Source organism: Netta rufina, assembly GCF_964035555.1.
Source record: "Netta rufina genome assembly, chromosome: 31".
Classification (NCBI taxonomy): Eukaryota; Metazoa; Chordata; class Aves; order Anseriformes; family Anatidae; genus Netta; species Netta rufina.
This window is the reverse complement of record NC_140155.1, coordinates 1827466-1846079: the sequence shown is the minus strand read 5'-3', so window position 1 is coordinate 1846079 and position 18614 is coordinate 1827466. Positions and strand designations below refer to the sequence as shown.

At 54.2% G+C, this 18614-nt stretch overlaps 3 protein-coding genes across 3 annotated transcripts; 2 read left to right on the top strand and 1 right to left on the bottom strand.

Annotated features, from left to right (window-relative positions):
• Positions 1 to 997: 997 nt before the first annotated feature.
• On the top strand, positions 998 to 3051 carry LOC311220326 (HLA class II histocompatibility antigen, DM beta chain-like; the record flags this gene model as incomplete). The annotated part of the gene is made up of 5 exons (XM_084303834.1): positions 998 to 1433; positions 1516 to 1635; positions 1712 to 1779; positions 1829 to 1879; positions 2911 to 3051. The coding sequence occupies 5 exons, from the start codon at positions 998 to 1000 to the stop codon at positions 3049 to 3051; spliced, it is 816 nt and encodes a 271-aa protein (XP_084159960.1).
• A 1726-nt stretch (positions 3052 to 4777) lies between these two features.
• LOC311220325 (butyrophilin subfamily 3 member A2-like) lies at positions 4778 to 14258 on the bottom strand (the record flags this gene model as incomplete). Its single annotated transcript, XM_084303833.1, has 4 exons — positions 14137 to 14258; positions 5929 to 6276; positions 5005 to 5286; positions 4778 to 4875 (listed from the first exon to the last, which is right to left on the bottom strand). The coding sequence occupies exons 1-4, from the start codon at positions 14234 to 14236 to the stop codon at positions 4778 to 4780; spliced, it is 828 nt and encodes a 275-aa protein (XP_084159959.1). The 5' UTR covers positions 14237 to 14258.
• A 2911-nt stretch (positions 14259 to 17169) lies between these two features.
• On the top strand, positions 17170 to 18010 carry LOC311220324 (HLA class II histocompatibility antigen, DM beta chain-like; the record flags this gene model as incomplete). Its single annotated transcript, XM_084303832.1, has 4 exons — positions 17170 to 17605; positions 17688 to 17807; positions 17883 to 17918; positions 18000 to 18010. The coding sequence occupies 4 exons, from the start codon at positions 17170 to 17172 to the stop codon at positions 18008 to 18010; spliced, it is 603 nt and encodes a 200-aa protein (XP_084159958.1).
• Positions 18011 to 18614: the final 604 nt, after the last annotated feature.

Sequence of the window (18614 nt, the reverse complement as noted above, 5' to 3'; positions counted from 1 at the left end):
GTGTAAGGGCAACTGGGAAGGTGGGGCCTGTATGGGGTGGCATAGCCTGCGATGTCGAGCAGGGACCTGTCTCCATTCCTCCTCAACTCCTAGGTCCCCACCCTTTGCTTGACAGTGAGAGGGGAGGGAGTCCACCCCCATTTGGGGTGTCTCACCGCGGTACCTCTCCTTCAGGCTCCGCAGGGAGTTGCCCACCACTCTGTCTCCCGCTCACACTCCCTGATAACCCTCAACCTCTCCACCTCCTCCTTGAGTTCTGCCACCAGGCGGACCAGGTCATCCACCTGCTCGCACCTCATGCACACACAGTCTCTCTGCCTCCTGCAGATGGCAGCAAGAGGCTCAGACCCTCCCTGCACCCAGAGACCTGAACTGGTGCATTTTTGAGCGGGCAGTCAGTCTGGGTGTGCACAGACTTGCTAGAGAGAGCACTGTGCCTGGTGGAGACCATTGGGGCCTATCTGGAAGTAGACCGCCGTTAGAGGAGTTGTTCGTAAGGCCGGGGGGGGAAAGCTCTGCCCTCCCTGCTCACCCTGCCTGCGTGAACTGCCTGCCCCTGCCTTCTGATGCGCCATGCCCTGTTTGCCCACCTGGGTTGCTGGATTCGTGGTCGTTGCGCTCCCCAGGGGCTGCTTTTGAACGGCCTGAGAGGGGGCCCTGCTGGCTCTGCCAACGCTTTGTTAGCCTCCCTGGCAAGGGTTGTTGGGTACTAGTAGCTCCCACAAGTGGGCTTGATGCTGGAAAAATATAGTCCTGCCTGTCCGATCCCCTGCTCTGCTGCAGAAAGAGTTTGCCCTGGAGCTGATCACCTTGGCAAGATGTTGCACCGGGCATTGCATGGGGATGTCGCAGAGCACTGTGCATGAGGACGTCACAGGGGGATGTTGCACGGAGCACTGCACAGCGCATTGCATTGCCCTTTGCAAGAGGATGTTGCAGAGAGCAATGCCTCTTGCAGGGTGTGGCACAGGGACGTTGCACAGGGCATCGCATGGGAATGTCGCACGAGACATCACAAGGGACAATGCCTAGAGCTTTGCACGGGAGTGTTGCACAGGAGCGTTGCATGGAACATTGCGTGTGGACGTTGCACAGGTCAGGGAAAAGGGGCTCACCCACCACTGACCCCATCCCCATCCCTGCTCCAGCACAGCCCCAAGTCCGCACCATCCCCGCGGAGACGGGGAACGCCCGTGTGCCTGTCTGCCTCAGCTGCCACATCTGGGGCTTCAACCCCCCCGAGGTGACCGTCATCTGGCTGCACAACAGGGACATCGTGGAGCCTGATGACTACAACCCCATCTCCGCCATCCCCAACGGCAACTGGAGCTACCAGACGCAGGTGTCCTTGCTGGTGGCCCCGGTGGCAGGCGACACCTACACGTGCTCGGTGCAGCACGTCAGCCTGCAGGAGCCTCTCCTGGAGGACTGGAGTGAGTGGAGAGGTGCAGGACCGCAGCCGGAGGCTGGCGGTCTTGATTCCTTGCTGCCACTCACCCGGCCGTGTCCCCGCAGGTCCCGGACTGATGCCGGAGGTGACGATACTGGTGGCGGTGGCCACCGTGCTGATGGTGCTGGGACTTGGCTTCTTTCTCGCTGGCGTCTACCGCTTCAGGGCCAGGCCTCCCGCCCCGGGTGAGTGTCCGGGGAGAGCCGGGGCCGTGGTCAAGGGCGACGAGGACTCTGCTCACTCCTCTTCTCCCCCCCGCAGGTTACACTCCCCTCCCTGGAGACAACTATCCTGCAGGTAACGGTGTCCCCATCCCCATTCACATCAGCGTGGGTCGAATCACCCCATCTCTCACGCTGTGTGTCCCCCCTTTCCCAGGCAGCATCTGAGTACCCCCAGACGGACACCTCCTGGCACCGGGGGCTCCTGGTTGGCCCCATCTCAGACCCGATGCCGTGGTGCTGACAATAAAGATGCTCCACAAGTCCTGCTGGTGTCTTTGCAGTGTTCTGGGGACAGGACAGAGGCTCACACAGTCCTACGGTGTCTCACTAAGAGGAGTGCCTGTGTGGGAGCCATGGCATGGGACCCCAAAGGGCCAAGCGTGCCCTGGGGTGCCTCAGGCACAGCACTGCTGGCCGGCTGAGGGAAGGGATCGTCCCGCGCTGCTCAGCCTGCTGTGGCCTCACCTCGAGCACTGCGTGCAGCTGTGGGCACCGCAGCAGATGAAGGGCGTGAAACTGTGCGAGAGCCTCCAAGGAATGGCTACGAGGACGGTGAAGGCTCTGCAGGGCATGGCGGGTGAGGAGACGGTCTGCTGCAAGACGCTTTCCCAGGCAGCAAGGCCTCAGGACACAAAGCACCCAGGAAATACCACTGCCAGACTCCATCTTCCTGTACAAAACTTTATTTGCCACAGTCCTGCTGCTGCTGGGCCTTGATGTGCTCCAGAGGAGGGAACACAGAGCCCCCACAGGCTGCTCATGCTCAGCACCAGGCACAGAGCAAAGATCAACCCCAACCTAGGAGGCAAATGTGGCCTGCAATGGCCGGCAGCACACGGTGACCACATCCCTTGACCTGGGGTCTTCAAGCAGTACAAGCAGAGGGGAGAGGAGCGTGGAGAGCTGCTGCAGCCCCTGTGCTGCCTCAGAGGTAGGGTGAGAGCCGTGGGTGCCAGCAGGGCTTTTGCCCCAGCACAGGAGCCGCGTGCAGGGCAGAGCCCGGGGGCTGCAAGGGGCCTGGCCCCTGCTTGCAGCATCCCAGCCCTCCTCCAGCAGCAGGGAGGAATGCAGGGCAGCCCCTGGCCCCACTGCCCCTCATTCCTGTGCTGCTCCTGCAGGACCAAGGAGAGGTGATGCAGGAGTGTCTGGAGAAGGGCAGGAGTTTCCCAGGGGTCGAGATGGGGTCGGTGGTGTGCTGTCCCTCAGGCACAGCTGAATTTCCTGTGTCCACAACAGGAACCAGGGGCGGATGCTGTCGCCATTGAAGGAGACTGCTGTGAAAGTGAAGATCTCGACCCCATTGTCAGCGTTGATAAAAGACACTTGCCCCTGGGAACAGTTCAGACAGACCCAGATCCTTGTGGGGACAGGGGATAGGGACAAGGGAGTGGGAGGAGATGTGAGAGACTTGAGATGTTCAAAATTGTACTCCACAGCCCAGATCCCTCCCTCAGGGCTCCTGTTGGTCCAGTTTTTTCTCTCCACAGATGCCCTGGCCACCCCCACAGCCCACCAAGAATTCTTTAGCCGCTCTCCCTCCACCTCCACCAACCAGCAGTGCCTCCCCTCTCTGAACTCCTCACGGCCCAGCACGCAGCACCAACAGGCAAATGTCTCCGGTGTGTCAGGCACCTTCTGCTGTTCACTTTCCCATCTCACACTGCTGTTGTCCTGAGACACCACAAGCAGGGGATGAGCCGTATGTGGATCCAGGGTCACCTTCACTGCAGGGACAGAAGGAGCCAGGCCATCAGGGGCAGAGCTCAGCCCTGGGCAGGCTTTCCCCAGCTCGGGGCCAGGAGCTGCCCCACGGGGCAGGAGATGGGGCACCTCTTGGCTCCTGAACATGCCCCAGCAAGGGCAGGAGAAGCACCTCAGAGGGCAACCCAGTGCACACCTACCTGTACTGTGAGGCAGCAGAAACTTTCTCCATGCTGGAAGGAGAGGGGAGAGCTGGTCACAGCCCACGGCTGGTGCCCAGTGTGTGTGGGCAGGGTGAGGGGCGAGCCCTGAGATATCATGCAGGCCAAGCTCTTTGACACTCACCCAGCTCTGCAGCTTGTTCCACTGGTAAAGGAAGAGAAAAGCAAGGCATGATGAGAGTGGGAGCTGCTCAGCCCATGGCTGCTGCCATGGAAAGGTACCAAGTCTTTGGGTTTATGAAGGGAATCTTACCGATCATTGCGTCTTTTCTCACTGGAAAAGGAAAGCAAAAGCAATGCATGTTCAAAGAGGAGTGCTTCAAATTCCTTGGCTAATTCTATGGCTTTACCCCAAATTTCTTTGCCCTTGTGAGTGGGCACAGACAGTCTTGCTCTCATATTGAGAGGGACCAGACTAACAAAGAACTAGGCCCAGCTTTTTGCAAGACTTGTAGCATTAAGGACAGACACTTGTGCAGCTCTCGGCACCGTGCCACCAAAAGACAATGGGAAGTGAATGGGGACGGGTGGAGGACGTCCCTGTCCAGAAGCGTCAGTGCAGAGCGGGGCAGCCCCACAGCTCGCTCCCCATCCCCACCTTGATCCCTGTTCCTTTCAGCCATCCCAGCCCTGTCCCGTGCCCAGCCCTGTCCCGTGCCCAGGGCAGCCCAAACCCCAGCACTCCCCACTCCCACCCCAGGCTCCAGCTGCTCCTCCAGCACCCCCGAGCCACCAGCACACAAGCCCCCAGAGCCCACCCAGCCCAGGCCCTCCCGCACAGACACCACCAGTTCCCCCCGGCTGGGGGCAGGGACTGCAAGGACTCTCCCAGCTCTCGGCTCTGTGCCGCTGAAAAGCAAAGGCGGAGGAAGAGGTGGTGAGCAGAGCAGCTTGGTTGCTGGGTGGGAACATGTGCAGGGGGGCTGCGCCTTGCCACCAGCCCCACGCTGCAGCCATGCTCCCTGGCCTCCCACCCAAGGCCCCTTGCCTTCTCCCCTGCCTTCCTTGCCCAAGGCAGAGGCCCAAGATGATCCTAAGGCCTTTGGGATCCCCAGGAGAACATTCCCTTCCTCCTCCTACGTACCTCCCTGGGCCAGGGCTCAGCCCCGCTCCAGACCCAGGGGGGTCCCTGCAGAACACCTCCCTCCGCTCCATCCCTGTGCTGCCAGCTTACCTTGCTTTCAAAAGAGATAAACACCGAGGCCAATGGACACAGCCAAAAGCACGAGGACCAGAGCCAGAGCCACCATCCAGGGCTGGGCGTTGTGGAAGAAGGGAGCTGAGAAAAGGCACCAGGAAAAGGGCTGCGTTTACATGCACGTGGATGGAAGAGCAAGACCCAGACTTCTCCTGGGTCAGGACAAGTGCAGGGGCCAGGAACACCTCACCCTGGCTGTGCCATTTGTACCTGCAATGTGCAGGGATGATTCCCGCTCCTGCTGGAGGCGGCTGTTCCTGACCACGCAGGACAAGGGCCCCTCCACGCTCCCGGTCATGATGACGGCACCTTCGATTTCAAAGAGCCCCTCCTGGTCCTGGGAATGTGTCTGGGAGACCGAGGGCAGGTGCTGCCCGCGAGCATCCCTCCACAGCAGTTGCGGCAGCGGGTACCAGCCGGCCGATCGACACAGCACCCGGACGCCTCCGTCCTCGTAGCCCCCCAGGGAGAGGTGGGGGTCAGCGCCTGTGGCTGGGGGAAGAGCGTGTGGCTTGGGCTTGACTTGGGGAGAGATTCAGTTCCAAGGCAAAGACCCCATCTGGTCCCATGCCAGACACAGCTTATCACAGCAACGGCCCCAGGGGCTCAGGGACCAGGCACTCCACACATTCAACCTCACCCCAAAACCACCCCAGCAGGTGCCAGATCCAGAGAGCAGGACTGCACAAAGCCAGTGTACCCAAATCACACAGAAAACACACGTGTCGAGATCCAGCACCTCCAGGCAGCATCTCTGCACTAAGCCGTGCTGGTTCAAGAAGCCCTGACACTTCCAGACAATGTCTCAGGTCTCCCCCAGCATGAAAAGCAAAACCCGAAAGAGGTCCAGTTGCTCAGAGGTCTCTTCCCTGCTCCAGGCACTGTGTTTGGTAGCATCATAGGCACAGGTGAAGGTGCTGCTCAGCAGCCTGTGCCCAGTGCCCTTAAACCATCATGGGAATGGTCTGCATAGACACCAGTGAAAACTAACAACTATATCCTCTCTACAGATCTGTCTTCCCAAATACTACATCCATTACCATGTCCATATTCCATGGTGTTTAATAGTTGGGACAGGAAAAAGAAACTTAAATTCTCCCCTGGAATTCCTGGTGTATTGCCCGAGCCACAAACCTGACACCTCCAGATCCACCGTTGCTTCATCATAAGCATCAGCATTTTTCACAGTGCAGAAATACTGGCCATCATCAGAGGGTCTCAGTCCTGTGATTCGCAAGTCCAGGCTTCCAGCAGAGAGACCATCTCTGGCCAGCTCTGTCCTCCCGGCATATGCCCCCATCTGCTCCCTGTACAGGTCCTCTCCATTGCGGTAGTGGTGCACTGTCTCAGAGATGCTGTCCCGGATCCACCTGACGTCCAAGGTGCGAGCATCGCGATGAGGGGACAAGTGGCAGGGCAGCACAACATCCTGCCCCACGGTGGCAGTGAGAGGGTGTCCTGGTCCCACCACTCTGAGCTGGGCTGGGCAATGGAGAAAGGCACAAAGAGGAGGTGAGATTTTGCCATTGTAAATTTAGGGGAAGTGAGTGTTAAAGGGCGAGCTGTGCGTGAGTTGGTGTGTGCTGCGTCCCCCGTGTGCCATGGGAAACCAGCAGGGAAACAGGAGAGGGAGAAGGAGGACGTGCAGGAGAAGGAGGTGTGCTGGGAGTGGGAGCCCTCTCTGCAGCATTCAGGCGGGTGAAGGAGACACAGAAAGGGCAGGCAAGGCAGCCCCCATATTGTGTGAAAGAACCAAAGTGAAAGTGAAAGTGAAACCCAGCGCGGACGAGCTGTGGGCTCGGGTCCCCCCTGTCCCACAGCCTCTCCCCTGCCCCACAGCAGCACGTCTATAAGACAAAGGGGGAGAGCCCCCAGCAGCCCCGCAGGATGCTACCTCAGCCCAGGCGGAGGAGGAGCAGAGTGATGAGGGAAGTCAGGAGGCCCCTGGCATGCCTGGTGAGACTGGTGCAGCCACAGCCCCAGGGGAGCCCCATCTGAGAGAGATGTTCCCCAGGGGGCAGATGGCCCCCGCGGGTGTTCTTCTCCAAGGGAGCCTCACCAAAAGAGAGAGGTCCCTCACAGCACGCAGCTGAGTGGAGACGAGCACCTCTGCACTTTACTCCCCCGCCTCTGCACTGACCTTGGTGTCTGCAGCAAGTTTTTTCACTCCTCACTCTCCCAGCTGCTCTTGTGCAGCAGGGTTTTTTTTTTCCCTTTCCTGGGTGTGCTCTCATAGAGATTTAAACTGCATTGTCATGGCTTGGCTCTGGGCAGAGGAAGCCCCTTTGGAGCCGGCTGAAACTGGCCCTTATCTAACATGGGGCAGCTGCTGAATTCTTTTCACAGGGGCTACCACTGCAATTATTGTATGCACCCGAGGCAGGGACTAACTTGTTGGGAAAGAATTTGATCATGAAATTGGGCATTCAAATAGTAAATTGTTAGACTGGAATAACGGTGTTATTAATGGGGTGCTCTCATAACCTGAGAGCAAAGATATATTTGCCTTTGAGTAGAAAGACTCTGAAATGGGGCAGAAGCAGCAATACAGAGAGGCAATTTTACCTCACGGTTTTACAGGGTCACCAATTTATTTGGGCAAGTTCTAGAAGAAATTTTGGAGTAATTCCAACCACCAAAGAAGGTGGTATGTAGATGATCTTTGATTGTCAGGACAGGAGAAAACAGTTGTGAAGGATGCCCCTAACAAGCTATTCAACTTTCTGGGAAAATAGGGCTTGAAAGTATTGGAAAATAAATTAAAATTTGTAGAAAGAGAAGTCAAATATTTAGGGCATCTAGTGTCTGAGGGGGAATGAAAATAAATCCAGAGAGGATTCAGGGAATTGTTGAGCTACCCCAAAGTAAACCGTTTTAAGAGAAAGAGGTTTTTAAGTAATTAGGTGTCACGAAGTCCGAAGGAAAACAGATACTCCCTGATGGGAGCGAAATGCTGAATAAAGTGCTATTGAGGCAAATATTAACTGTTTTATATCAAGAATGTCATTGGGGAATTCAAGCAACGTGTGACGCTGTGCTATGGAAATAAATATGTGTAGGAATACATATACTCTGGCTGAACAAGTACGCGGGAGTTGCGTAGTACGTCAAAAGGGAAATAGGAATTTAAAACAGCCAGCCTGAAGAGGGCAAGAACCAGGAATTCAATGCTTCCAAAATGTACAGGAGGATTTTACAGAACTCCTTAAAGTAGGTAGATTTAAATACTTACTAGTCTTGGTAGATCATTTGTCAGGGTGGGTGGAAGCTTTCCCTTCAGTATCTGCTACTGCGAACATAGTAACTAAAGTAATTCTGAAACAAATAACTCCCAGGTATGGAATTGTTGGAAGTATTGACTCTGATCAAGGAAATCACTTTATGTCAGAAATATTGCAAGGGCTAACGTGGACTGTAGGAATTAACTGGGAATTTCACACTCCTTGGCATCCTTCTTCTTCTGGAAGGGTGGAACAGATTAGACAGTCAAGAAGCAATTGACTAAGTTCTGGAAACTCAGCTTCCCCAAAAGAAGTGCTTACCTTTGGCACTTCTCCGAATTCAAACTGCACCAAGAAAAGATGTGGGAGTTTCACCATATGAAATATTATTTGGATTGCTGTACATGGACAAAGGGAATGAATTACCTCAATTAGAGACAAAAGATGCTTTTCTTAAGAACTATGTACTCGGACTGTCATCCTCTTTTCATCTCTCAGGAGCCGTGGACTGTTAGCTCAAACCCCACCCCTGGAAGCTCTGATCCAACCATTTTGAGAAGGAGCTTGGGTTCTGATGTGAATATGGAGAGAACTGAAACTGCAACCTGAGTGGGATGGACTGTTCCAAGTGCTCCTGACTATTGAAATGACAGTAAGAACAGCTGAGAAAGGGCGGACTCATATCTGGGTAAAAGCATCAGTTAACTCTGATACCAGAGAGACTGCATTAACAAAGACTTTTCAGGTTAAAACTGTTGAAACTATTTATTGTAAATCTTTAACTTCTCCTTAGAAGAATTTGTAATGAATTAATGAGTAAGAGGGATTGAATTACACAGAATTGGAGTGTTTCCAGGGAACACTCCCTGGAAGTAGGAGAAAGGAGGGTATTTAATCCCCACCAGAAGAATCCTTATTAGTATGTGATTTCTATTGTTTTTCTTACTTATTATTTCTTTATTATTTTAGGGGTGTGTATATATACATAGTAATGATGTATTTTGAGTTTATCTTAGTAATACCTATTCTCAATGGATTAGTGATAGTATGGAGGGAAAAATCAGCATTCCCAATTAATCCAGAACATCTCTTGAGTTCCATCTTGAAATAATTGTTGGATTTGCACCCAGATGCCTAGAAAGACTGGAAAGGCCTTGTCCCTGATTACTATTTCCGGCAGCAACTGTGTCTGGAATCTCTAGATTTCTAAAAAGGACAGATCATACACAGTCCTGGGAAGGAATAGATTTTGAAGTTGAGTTCCCTACATGTAACCCTGGCTACAATATACTGTGTTACCAAAGGTGCCTTTTAAACAATATTGATAGAAACTCAGGGGGCAATGGTACTGCCCCTGTGTGTGGAAATATCCATGAAGTAGGGAATCATCCGTACTGTACCAACTATGGTAACCACGGGAATGCTAATATGCATAATGTACACCAGATGCAACATGAGAATCCTGTAAGCAGATGGCCTGTCCTGAATGGCAAGGGGTGGTATTGGCTATATGGCAATAAAGCTAGGAAGGTGTTGCCCCTAGGATGGAAGGGAGCTTGCACCCTGGAGGTAATAATTCCAAATGTAACTATTATTTGAGACCCACAAAGCCAAAGCCCCCTTGAGACCACACGCAGAATTAAGTGGACTCCAGATAATCCCTTAGTAAAACTCTCTAGCATTTTACAGTTTTGCAAGGTGTTTTTTACGTTGGTTAAGGGTGAGTGAATTTGAAAAAGCTATTGTAAACATCTCAAAACACAAAAATATTGTAAAAATATTGAACATCTAGAAAATAAGATAAAGTTTGCAAAAATAGTACTCTAGAATCAAATAATATTAGATTTATGAATAACCTCATAAGAGGAACATGCCCTGTAATTAATACTAGTTTCTGTATATATGTAGATCAAATGGGATGAATTTCACTGATCTAAAAAATTATTTGGGAAAACCAAAACCAAACCAAAACAAGCAAACAAACAAACAAAAAACCACAAGATCCTACATAGAGTAACTCAAGATGACACTTCCTGGGGATTTAGAAATACTTGGGAGAAACTAATTTTGTTATTGGCTGAATAGCATTGGCTCCAACAACTATTTGTTGGTATTGTAAAATAATGGCATTGTATATCTATCATGCCCTGTGACATGCGAAAAAAAATACAGCACCTTAATGTTGGAAAAACTTCAGAGTGCGGTATGTGAAGAAGTGCAAAAACAACAATAGGAGTAAGAAAAGAAGAGGGGGGAACTGTGAGAAACAAAGGTCTATTTTTGCAGTAGAGAATTATTTTTCTGTATTCCAAGGTAATTGTGTAGTCATAATAAGGAGAAATGCTAAGGAGATAAGTGGACCGTAGAAGGCCTCACTGTTCCAAAATAAGGTAGAAGCTTGAGAAAAAGAGGATGAGCAGTGTGCGAGCAGGAGAACAAAGATCACATGTTCTCAAAACATAAGAAAGGATAAATTAAAGGGTTGAAAAAAAAAAGAAAAATTGCACATGTATGGTATAGAGGAGTGTCGAGTAGCTTGTGAACCTGTAGTACTCATCCAATGAGGAAACAGAGGAATCACAGAATCACAGAATTTCTAGGTTGGAAGAGACCTCAAGGTCATCGAGTCCAACCTCCAACCTAACGCTAGCAGTCCCCACTAAACCATATCCCTAAGCTCTACATCTAAACGTCTTTTGAAGACTTCCAGGGATGGTGACTCCACCACTTCCCTGGGCAGCCTGTTCCAATGTCTAACAACCCTTTCAGTGAAGAAGTTCTTCCTAACATCTAACCTAAAACTCCCCTGGCTCAACTTAAGCCCATTCCCCCTCGTCCTGTCACCAGGCACGTGGGAGAACAGGCCAACCCCCACCTCGCTACAGCCTCCCTTGAGGTACCTAAAAAGAGCGATAAGGTCACCCCTGAGCCTCCTCTTCTCCAGGCTGAACAAGCCCAGCTCCCTCAGCCGCTCCTCGTAGGACTTGTTCTCCAGGCCCCTCACCAGCTTTGTCGCCCTTCTCTGCACCCACTCAAGCACCTCGATGTCCTTCTTGTAGCGAGGGGCCCAAAACTGAACACAGTACTCGAGGTGCGGCCTCACCAGAGCTGAGTACAGGGGGACGATCACCTCCCTAGCCCTGCTGGTCACGCTGTTCCTGATACAAGCCAGGATGCCGTTGGCCTTCTTGGCTACCTGAGCACACTGCTGGCTCATATTCAGCCGACTATCCACCATCACTCCCAGGTCCTTCTCTGCCTGGCAGCTCTCCAACCATTCCTCTCCCAGCCTGTAGCTCTGCTTGGGGTTATTGCGCCCCAGGTGCAGGACCCGGCACTTGGCCTTGTTGAACTTCATGCAGTTGACCTCAGCCCATTGGTGCAGCCTATCCAGATCCTCCTGCAGAGCTTTCCTACCCTCAAGCAGATCGACACACGCACCTAACTTGGTGTCATCTGCGAACTTACTGAGGGTGCACTCGATGCCCTCGTCCAGATCATCGATGAAGATATTAAAGAGGACCGGCCCCAGCACCGAGCCCTGGGGGACGCCACTAGTGACTGGCCTCCAACTGGACTTGGCTCCATTCACCACGACTCTTTGGGCCCGGCTATCCAGCCGGTTTCTAACCCAGCGAAGCGTGTGCCAGTCCAAGCCAAGAGCAGCCAGTTTCTTGAGGAGAATGCTGTGGGAGACGGTGTCAAAAGCCTTGCTGAAGTCAAGGTAGACCACATCCACAGCCTTTCCCTCATCCACCCAGCGCGTCACTCTGTCATAGAAGGAGATCAGGTTCGTCAGGCATGACCTGCCTTTCATAAAGCCATGCTGACTGGGCCTGATCGCCTGCTTGCCCTGCAGGTGCTGCATGATGACTCTCAGGAGGATCTGCTCCATGAGCTTTCCTGGCACTGAGGTCAAACTGACAGGCCTGTAGTTTCCCGGGTCTGCCCTCCGGCCCTTCTTGTAGATGGGCGTCACGTTTGCTAGCCGCCAGTCGATTGGAACCTCCCCTGATAGCCAGGACTGTTGATAAATGATGGATAGTGGCTTGGCCAGCTCCTCTGCCAGTTCCCTCAGTACCCTTGGGTGGATCCCATCCGGCCCCATCGACTTGTGCACATCTAAGTGCCGTAGCAGGTCACCAACCAGTTCTTCATGGATAATGAGGGCCACATCCTGCTCCCCATCCCCTTCCACCAGTTCAGGGTACTGAGTATCCAGAGAACATCCGGTATTGCCGCTAAAGACTGAGGCAAAGAAGGCATTGAGCACCTCCGCCTTTTCCTCATCTCTTGTAACTAAGTTTCCCCCCGCATCCAGTAAAGGATGGAGATTCTCCTTAGTCCTCCTTTTTGTGTTGATGTATTTATAGAAACGTTTTTTGTTATCTTTAACGGCAGTAGCCAGATTGAGCTCCAGATGAGCTTTGGCCTTCCTAATTTTGTCCCTGCACAGCCTCGCTACTTCTTTAAAGTCCTCCTTAGTGGCCTGCCCACTTTTCCAAAGCTTATAAACCCTCTTTTTCCTCCTAAGATCAAGCCACAATTCTCTGTTGAGCCAGGCCGGTCTTCTTCCCCGCCAACTCGTCTTTGGGCACGTGGGGACAGACCGTTCCTGCGCCATTAAGACTTCCCTCTTGAAGAGCGCCCAGCCTTCCTGGACCCCTCTGCCCTTCAGAACCACCTCCCAAGGGACTCCACCAACTAGTGTCCTGAGCAGCTCAAAGTCAGCCCTTCGAAAGTCCAATACAGCGGTTTTACTGGTCCCCTTCCTGGCCTTGCCAAGAATAGTGAACTCCACCATTGCGTGGTCACTCTGCCCAAGACAGCTCCCGACGATCACGTCCTCCACCAGTCCTTCTCTGTTTGTGAAGAGAAGGTCTAGCGGGGCACCACCCCTGGTAGGTTCACTAACCAGCTGCGTCAGGAAGCTATCTTCCACGCTCTCCAGAAACCTCCTAGACTGCTTTCTCAGGGCTGTGTTGTGCTTCCAGGATATGTCAGGGAAGTTGAAGTCCCCCACGAGTACAAGAGCTGATGATTTTGCAACCTCTGTCAGCTGCCTGTAGAACTCCTCATCCGTCTCCTCATCCTGGTTCGGCGGTCTATAGCAGACCCCGACCAGGACACTAGCCTTGTTGTCCCTGCCGATCCTAACCCAAAGGGACTCGACCTTGTCATTCCCAACCTCGAGTTCTACAACCTCGAAAGACTCTCTAATATAGAGAGCCACACCACCACCCCTTCTATGCTGCCTGTCCCTTAAATAGAGCTTATAGCCAGGCATTGTAGCACTCCAGTCATGAGACTGGTCCCACCACGTCTCCGTGATGGCAACCAAGTCGTAGCCTGCCTGCCGCACGATGGCTTCCAGCTCCTCCTGTTTGTTACCCATGCTGCGTGCATTGGTGTAGATGCACTTCAGCTGGGCCATAGCCTTATCCTCCGGCCTTGCCATTGTTCCCCCTGGCACAGCCCCAACAATCCTAGCCTCAGCCCCATCCCCCTTCCTACCTAGTTTAAAGCCCTCTCAATGAGCCCTGACAGTTCCTGGCCCAAAAGGAGGTGATCAGGCATCGGGTAATAGGGAATAAAAGGCTAGGATTTGTTTACTAAAATGTGCTCCTGATTGACTGAAGCATTGCAGTTGCAAATAAAATAGCTTCAGAGAAGATCCTGTCTGAAGAAAATTATTTGAGATGTTTCTCACACTGGGCAATGGAGAAGGGCACAGAGAGGAGGTAAGATTTTGCCATCGTAAATTTAGGGGCAGTGAGTGACAAAGGACGTGCGTTGATGCGTGAGTTGGTGCGTGCTGCGTCCCCTGTGTCCCATGGGATATGACCGGGGAAACAGGAGAGGGAGAGAGGGAGGACGTGCAGGAGAAGGAGGTGTGCTGGGAGTGGGAGCCCTCTCTGCAGCATTTGGGCGGGTGAAGGAGACACAGAAAGGGCAGGCAAGGCAGCAGCCATATTGCGTGAAAGAACCAAAGTGAAAGTGAAACCCAGCATGGGTGAGCTTTGGGCTCGGTCCCCGCTGTCCCACAGCCGCTCCCCTGCCCCACAGCAGCAAGTCTGCATGCACAGTGGGGAGAGCCCCCAGCAGCCCCGCAGGATCCTACCTGAGCCCAGGCGGAGGAGGAGCAGAGTGACGAGGGAAGTCAGGAGATCCCTGGCATGGCCGGTGAGGCTAGGGCAGCCGCAGCCCCAGGGGAGCCCCATCTGAGAGAGAGGTCCCCCAGGGGGCAGGTGGCCCCCCAGGGGTTCTTCTCCAAGCCAAGATAGATCTCCCTCACGGCACCCAGCAGAGCTGCAGAAAGTACAAGGCTCCGCCCAACTTTCCCAACCTTTGCCCAGTTCCTGGCTGCAATAACCCTCCTGGAGCAGCTCTGCCCCTAGGGCAATGTCTGGGGAGCTCTGCAGGGCTGGCACCACCATCCCATTGCAGCTGGGTGCCCTTTAGCAAGCACGAGTTCCCTGTCCCCAGTGGGGGCCTCTCCAGACCTCCAGGGAAAGCCACTGGCTAAGGTCATTCATCTCCATGCATGCCAGAAGGAATCAAACTGTGAGCAATGGGAAAATGTGGAGAGATGGCAGTGAAGAGCTGAGCAGGATTGGAGGCTGTAGGGAATGGGGCACAGCTGTGTGCCGAGCCCAGAGCTGCCACCCTTTGCCCAGGGTGCTGAAAGCAAAATGCCAGTGCCGCTCCCAGCTCCAGTAAAGCAGCCGTGGCAGAAGGTTGGCTCAGATGGGCAGGGACCTTCTTCTAGAGCTTAGGTGGATAAGGAAAGTTCCTGTTTGCTGGAAGGGAAGTCAGGCAACATGGAAAGACTACAGAGGTACTTTTTGCTTTTGTAGGGAGAAAATTAATATGGCCAAAGCTCAATTTGAGTTGAATCTGGACAGTACTGTGAAGGGAAATAAAATGCTTTTTTTTTTTTTTCTTTTTTTTTTTTTTTTTTTTTTCTTTTCCTTAAACTATCTTAACAGCAAAAGTAGGATGAGAGAAAGCATTGGTCTGTTACTTGATGGGGATGGTCAGACAAGGTCATTCACAGAGATGTTTACTGCTTTCTTTGCCTTTGTCTTCAACACTGATGCTGGGCTGTGGGACTCCAGGTGCCCTGAGATGGAGGACAGTGACTGCAGGAACGATAAAGTCCAAACAAACACTGAATTTGTGTGGGTTTTGCTGCTCCAGATGAATGCATACAAGACTATAGGGCCTGATGGGATTCATCCCAGAGTACGAAGAGATCTGGCTGAATGCATACATCTTCCCCTCAAGGCCCTTTACCATCTCTGTGGCCCTTCTCTGGACACTCTCCAACAGTTTCATGTCCTTCTTGTACTGTGGTGCCCAGAACTGCACAGAGTCCTCGAGGTGAGGCTGCCCAGCGTAGAGTAGAGTGGGACACTCATCTCCCTCGACTGACTAGCAATGCCGTGCTCAATGCACCCCAGGATATGGTTGGCCCTGCTGGCTGCTAGTGCACACTGCTGGCTGATGTTCAGCTTGCTGTCAACCACAACCCCCAGATCCCCCTCTGCAGGGCTGCTCTCCAGTGTCTCATCCCCCAGTCTGCACGTATAGCCAGGGTTGCTGTGTCCCAGGTGCAGGACCTGGAACTTGCCTTTGTTAAATTTCATGCAGTTGGAGATTGCCCAGCTCTCCAGTCTGACCAGATCTATCTGCAAGGCCTCTCCACCTTCAGCCAAGTCAGCAGTTCTCCAACAACTGCTACTCTATGGGTCTGTAGTATGGGGTACATCTGTCAGGAGCAAACTGTTCCAATCTGGGTCCCCCGATGGGTGGCAGCTCTCCCCAGTGATCCTGATCCTGTGTGGGCTCCTCTCCATGGGCTGTGGCTCTGGCCTGGGGCCTGCTCCTGTGGGGGCCCTCCATGGGCTGCAGTGTGGAGATCTGCTCCACCTGTACTCCCGTTCCATCCGCTAACCGCCCCAGTCCCCTAACGTCCCGTTTGAGAGCCTTCAGGCTTCTCTCTTCAATGTCATCACTGCCAGCCTGGCCTATCAAAAGAGGATAGCAGACCTGAGGTGTGGAGTCGACTTCCTCACCCTAGGCATCCTCCTGGCTACACTTTCTACCTCTTCCTCAGCTACCAGTCTCTCAAGCTCCAGGGCCTCAAACCTGTTGAGTAAGGGCACCTGGGAAGGTGGGGCTGGCAGGGGGTGGCATCGCCTCCGATGTTGAGCAGGGACCTGTCTCCATTCCTCCTCAAATCCTACGTCCCCTCCCTCTGCCCAACAGCGACAGGGGAGGGGGTCCACCCCCATTTGGGGTGTCTCACCCCGGTACCTCTCCTTCAGGGCCCGCAGGGAGTTGCCCCACCACTCTGTCTCCCGCTCACACTCCCTGATAGCCCTCAACCTCTCCACCTCCTCCTTGAGTTCTGCCACCAGGCGGACCAGGTCATCCACCTGCTCGCACCTCACGCACAAACAGTCTCTCTGCCTCCTGCAGATGGCAGCAAGAGGCTCAGACGCTCCCTGCATCCAGAGACCTGAACTGGTGCATTTTTGAGCGGGCAGTCAGTCTGGGTGTGCACAGACTTGCTAGAGAGAGCACTGTGCCTGGTGGAGACCATTGGAGCCTAGCTAGAAGTAGACCGCTGTTAGAGGAGTTGTTCGTAAGGGTGGGGGGGGGAAAGCTCTGCCCTCCCTGCTCACCCTGCCTGCGTGAACTGCCTGCCTCTGCCTTCTGATGCGCCATGCCCTGTTTGCCCACCTCGGTTGCTGCATTCATGGTCATTGCGCTCCCCAGGGTCTACTTTTGAACGGCCTGAGAGGGGGCCCTGCTGGCTCTGCCAACGCTTTGTTAGCCTCCCTGGCAACGGTTGTTGGGTCCTGGCAGCTCCCACAAGTGGGCTTGATGCTGGAAAAATATAGCCCTGCCTGTCCGATCCCCTGCTCTGCTGCAGAAAGAGTTTGCCCTGGAGCTGATCACCTTGGCAAGATGTTGCACCGGCATTGCATTGGGGTGTCGCAGAGCACTGTGCATGAGGACGTCACAGGGGGATGTTGCACGGAGCACTGCACAGCGCATTGCATTGCCCTTTGCAAGAGGATGTTGCACAGAGCAATGCCTCTTGCAGGGTGTGGCACAGGGACGTTGCACAGGGCATTGCATGGGGATGTCGTACGGGACATCGCAAGGGACAATGCCTAGAGCTTTGCACGGGAGTGTTGCACAGGAGTGTTGCATGGAACATTACGTGGGGACGTTGCACAGGGCAGGGAAAAGGGGCTCACCCACCACTGACCCCATCCCCATCCCTGCTCCAGCACAGCCCCAAGTCCGCATCAACCCCACGGAGACGGGGAACGCCCGTGTGCCTGTCCGCCTCAGCTGCCACATCTGGGGCTTCTACCCTCCTGAGGTGACCGTCATCTGGCTGCACAACGGGGACATCGTGGAGCCTGACAACTACAACCCCATCTTCGCCATCCCCAACGGCGACTGGAGCTACCAGACGCAGGTGTCCTTGCTGGTGGCCCCGGTGGCAGGCGACACCTACACGTGCTCGGTGCAGCACGTCAGCCTGCAGGAGCCTCTCCTGGAGGACTGGAGTGAGTGGAGAGGTGCAGGACCGCACCTGGAGGCTGGCGGTCTTGGCTCCTTGCTGCCACTCACCCAGCCGTGTCCCCGCAGGTCCCGGACTGATGCCGGAGGTGACGATACTGGTGGCAGTGGCCACCGTGCTGAAGGTGCTGGGACTTGGCTTCTTTCTCGCTGGTGTCTACCGCTTCAGGGCCAGGCCTCCCTCCCCGGGTGAGTTCCATGGAGAGTCAGGGCCCTGGACAAGGGTGACAAGGACTCTGCTCACTCCTCTTCTCCCCCATGCAGGTTACACTCCCCTCCCTGGAGACAACTACCCCGCAGGTAATGGTTTCCCCATCCCCATCCCCATCGGTGAGGGACAAATCACCCCATTTCTCGCCCTGTGTGTCCCCCCTTTCCCAGGCAGCATCTGAGGACCCCCAGACAGACACCTCCTGGCACCGGCGGCTCCCGATTGGCCCCATCTCAGACCCGATGCCGTGGTGCTGAGAATAAAGATGCTCCACAAGCCCTGCTGGTATCTGTGCAGTGTTCTGGGGACATGGCAGAGGCTCACACACTTCTACGTAGTCCCACTAAGAGGAGTGGGTGTGTGGGAGCCATGGCATGGGACCCCAAAGGGCCAAGCGTGCCCTGGGGTGCCTCAGGCACAGCACTGCTGGCCGGCCGAGGGAAGGGATCGTCCCGCTCTGCTCGGCCTGCTGTGGCCTCGCCTCGAGCACTGCGTGCAGCTGTGGGCACCGCAGCAGACGAAGAGCGTGAAACTGTGCGAGAGCCTGCAGGGGAGGGCTACGAGGACGGCGAAGGCTCTGCAGGGCAAGGGGTGTGAGGAGACGGTCTGCTGCAAGACGCCTTCCCAGGCAGCAAGGCCTCAGGACACAAAGCACCCAGGAAATGCCACTGCCAGACTCCATCTTCCTGTGTAAAACTTTATTTGCCACAGTCCTGCTGCTGCTGGGCCTTGATGTGCTCCAGAGGAGGGAACACAGAGCCCCCACAGGCTGCTCATGCTCAGCA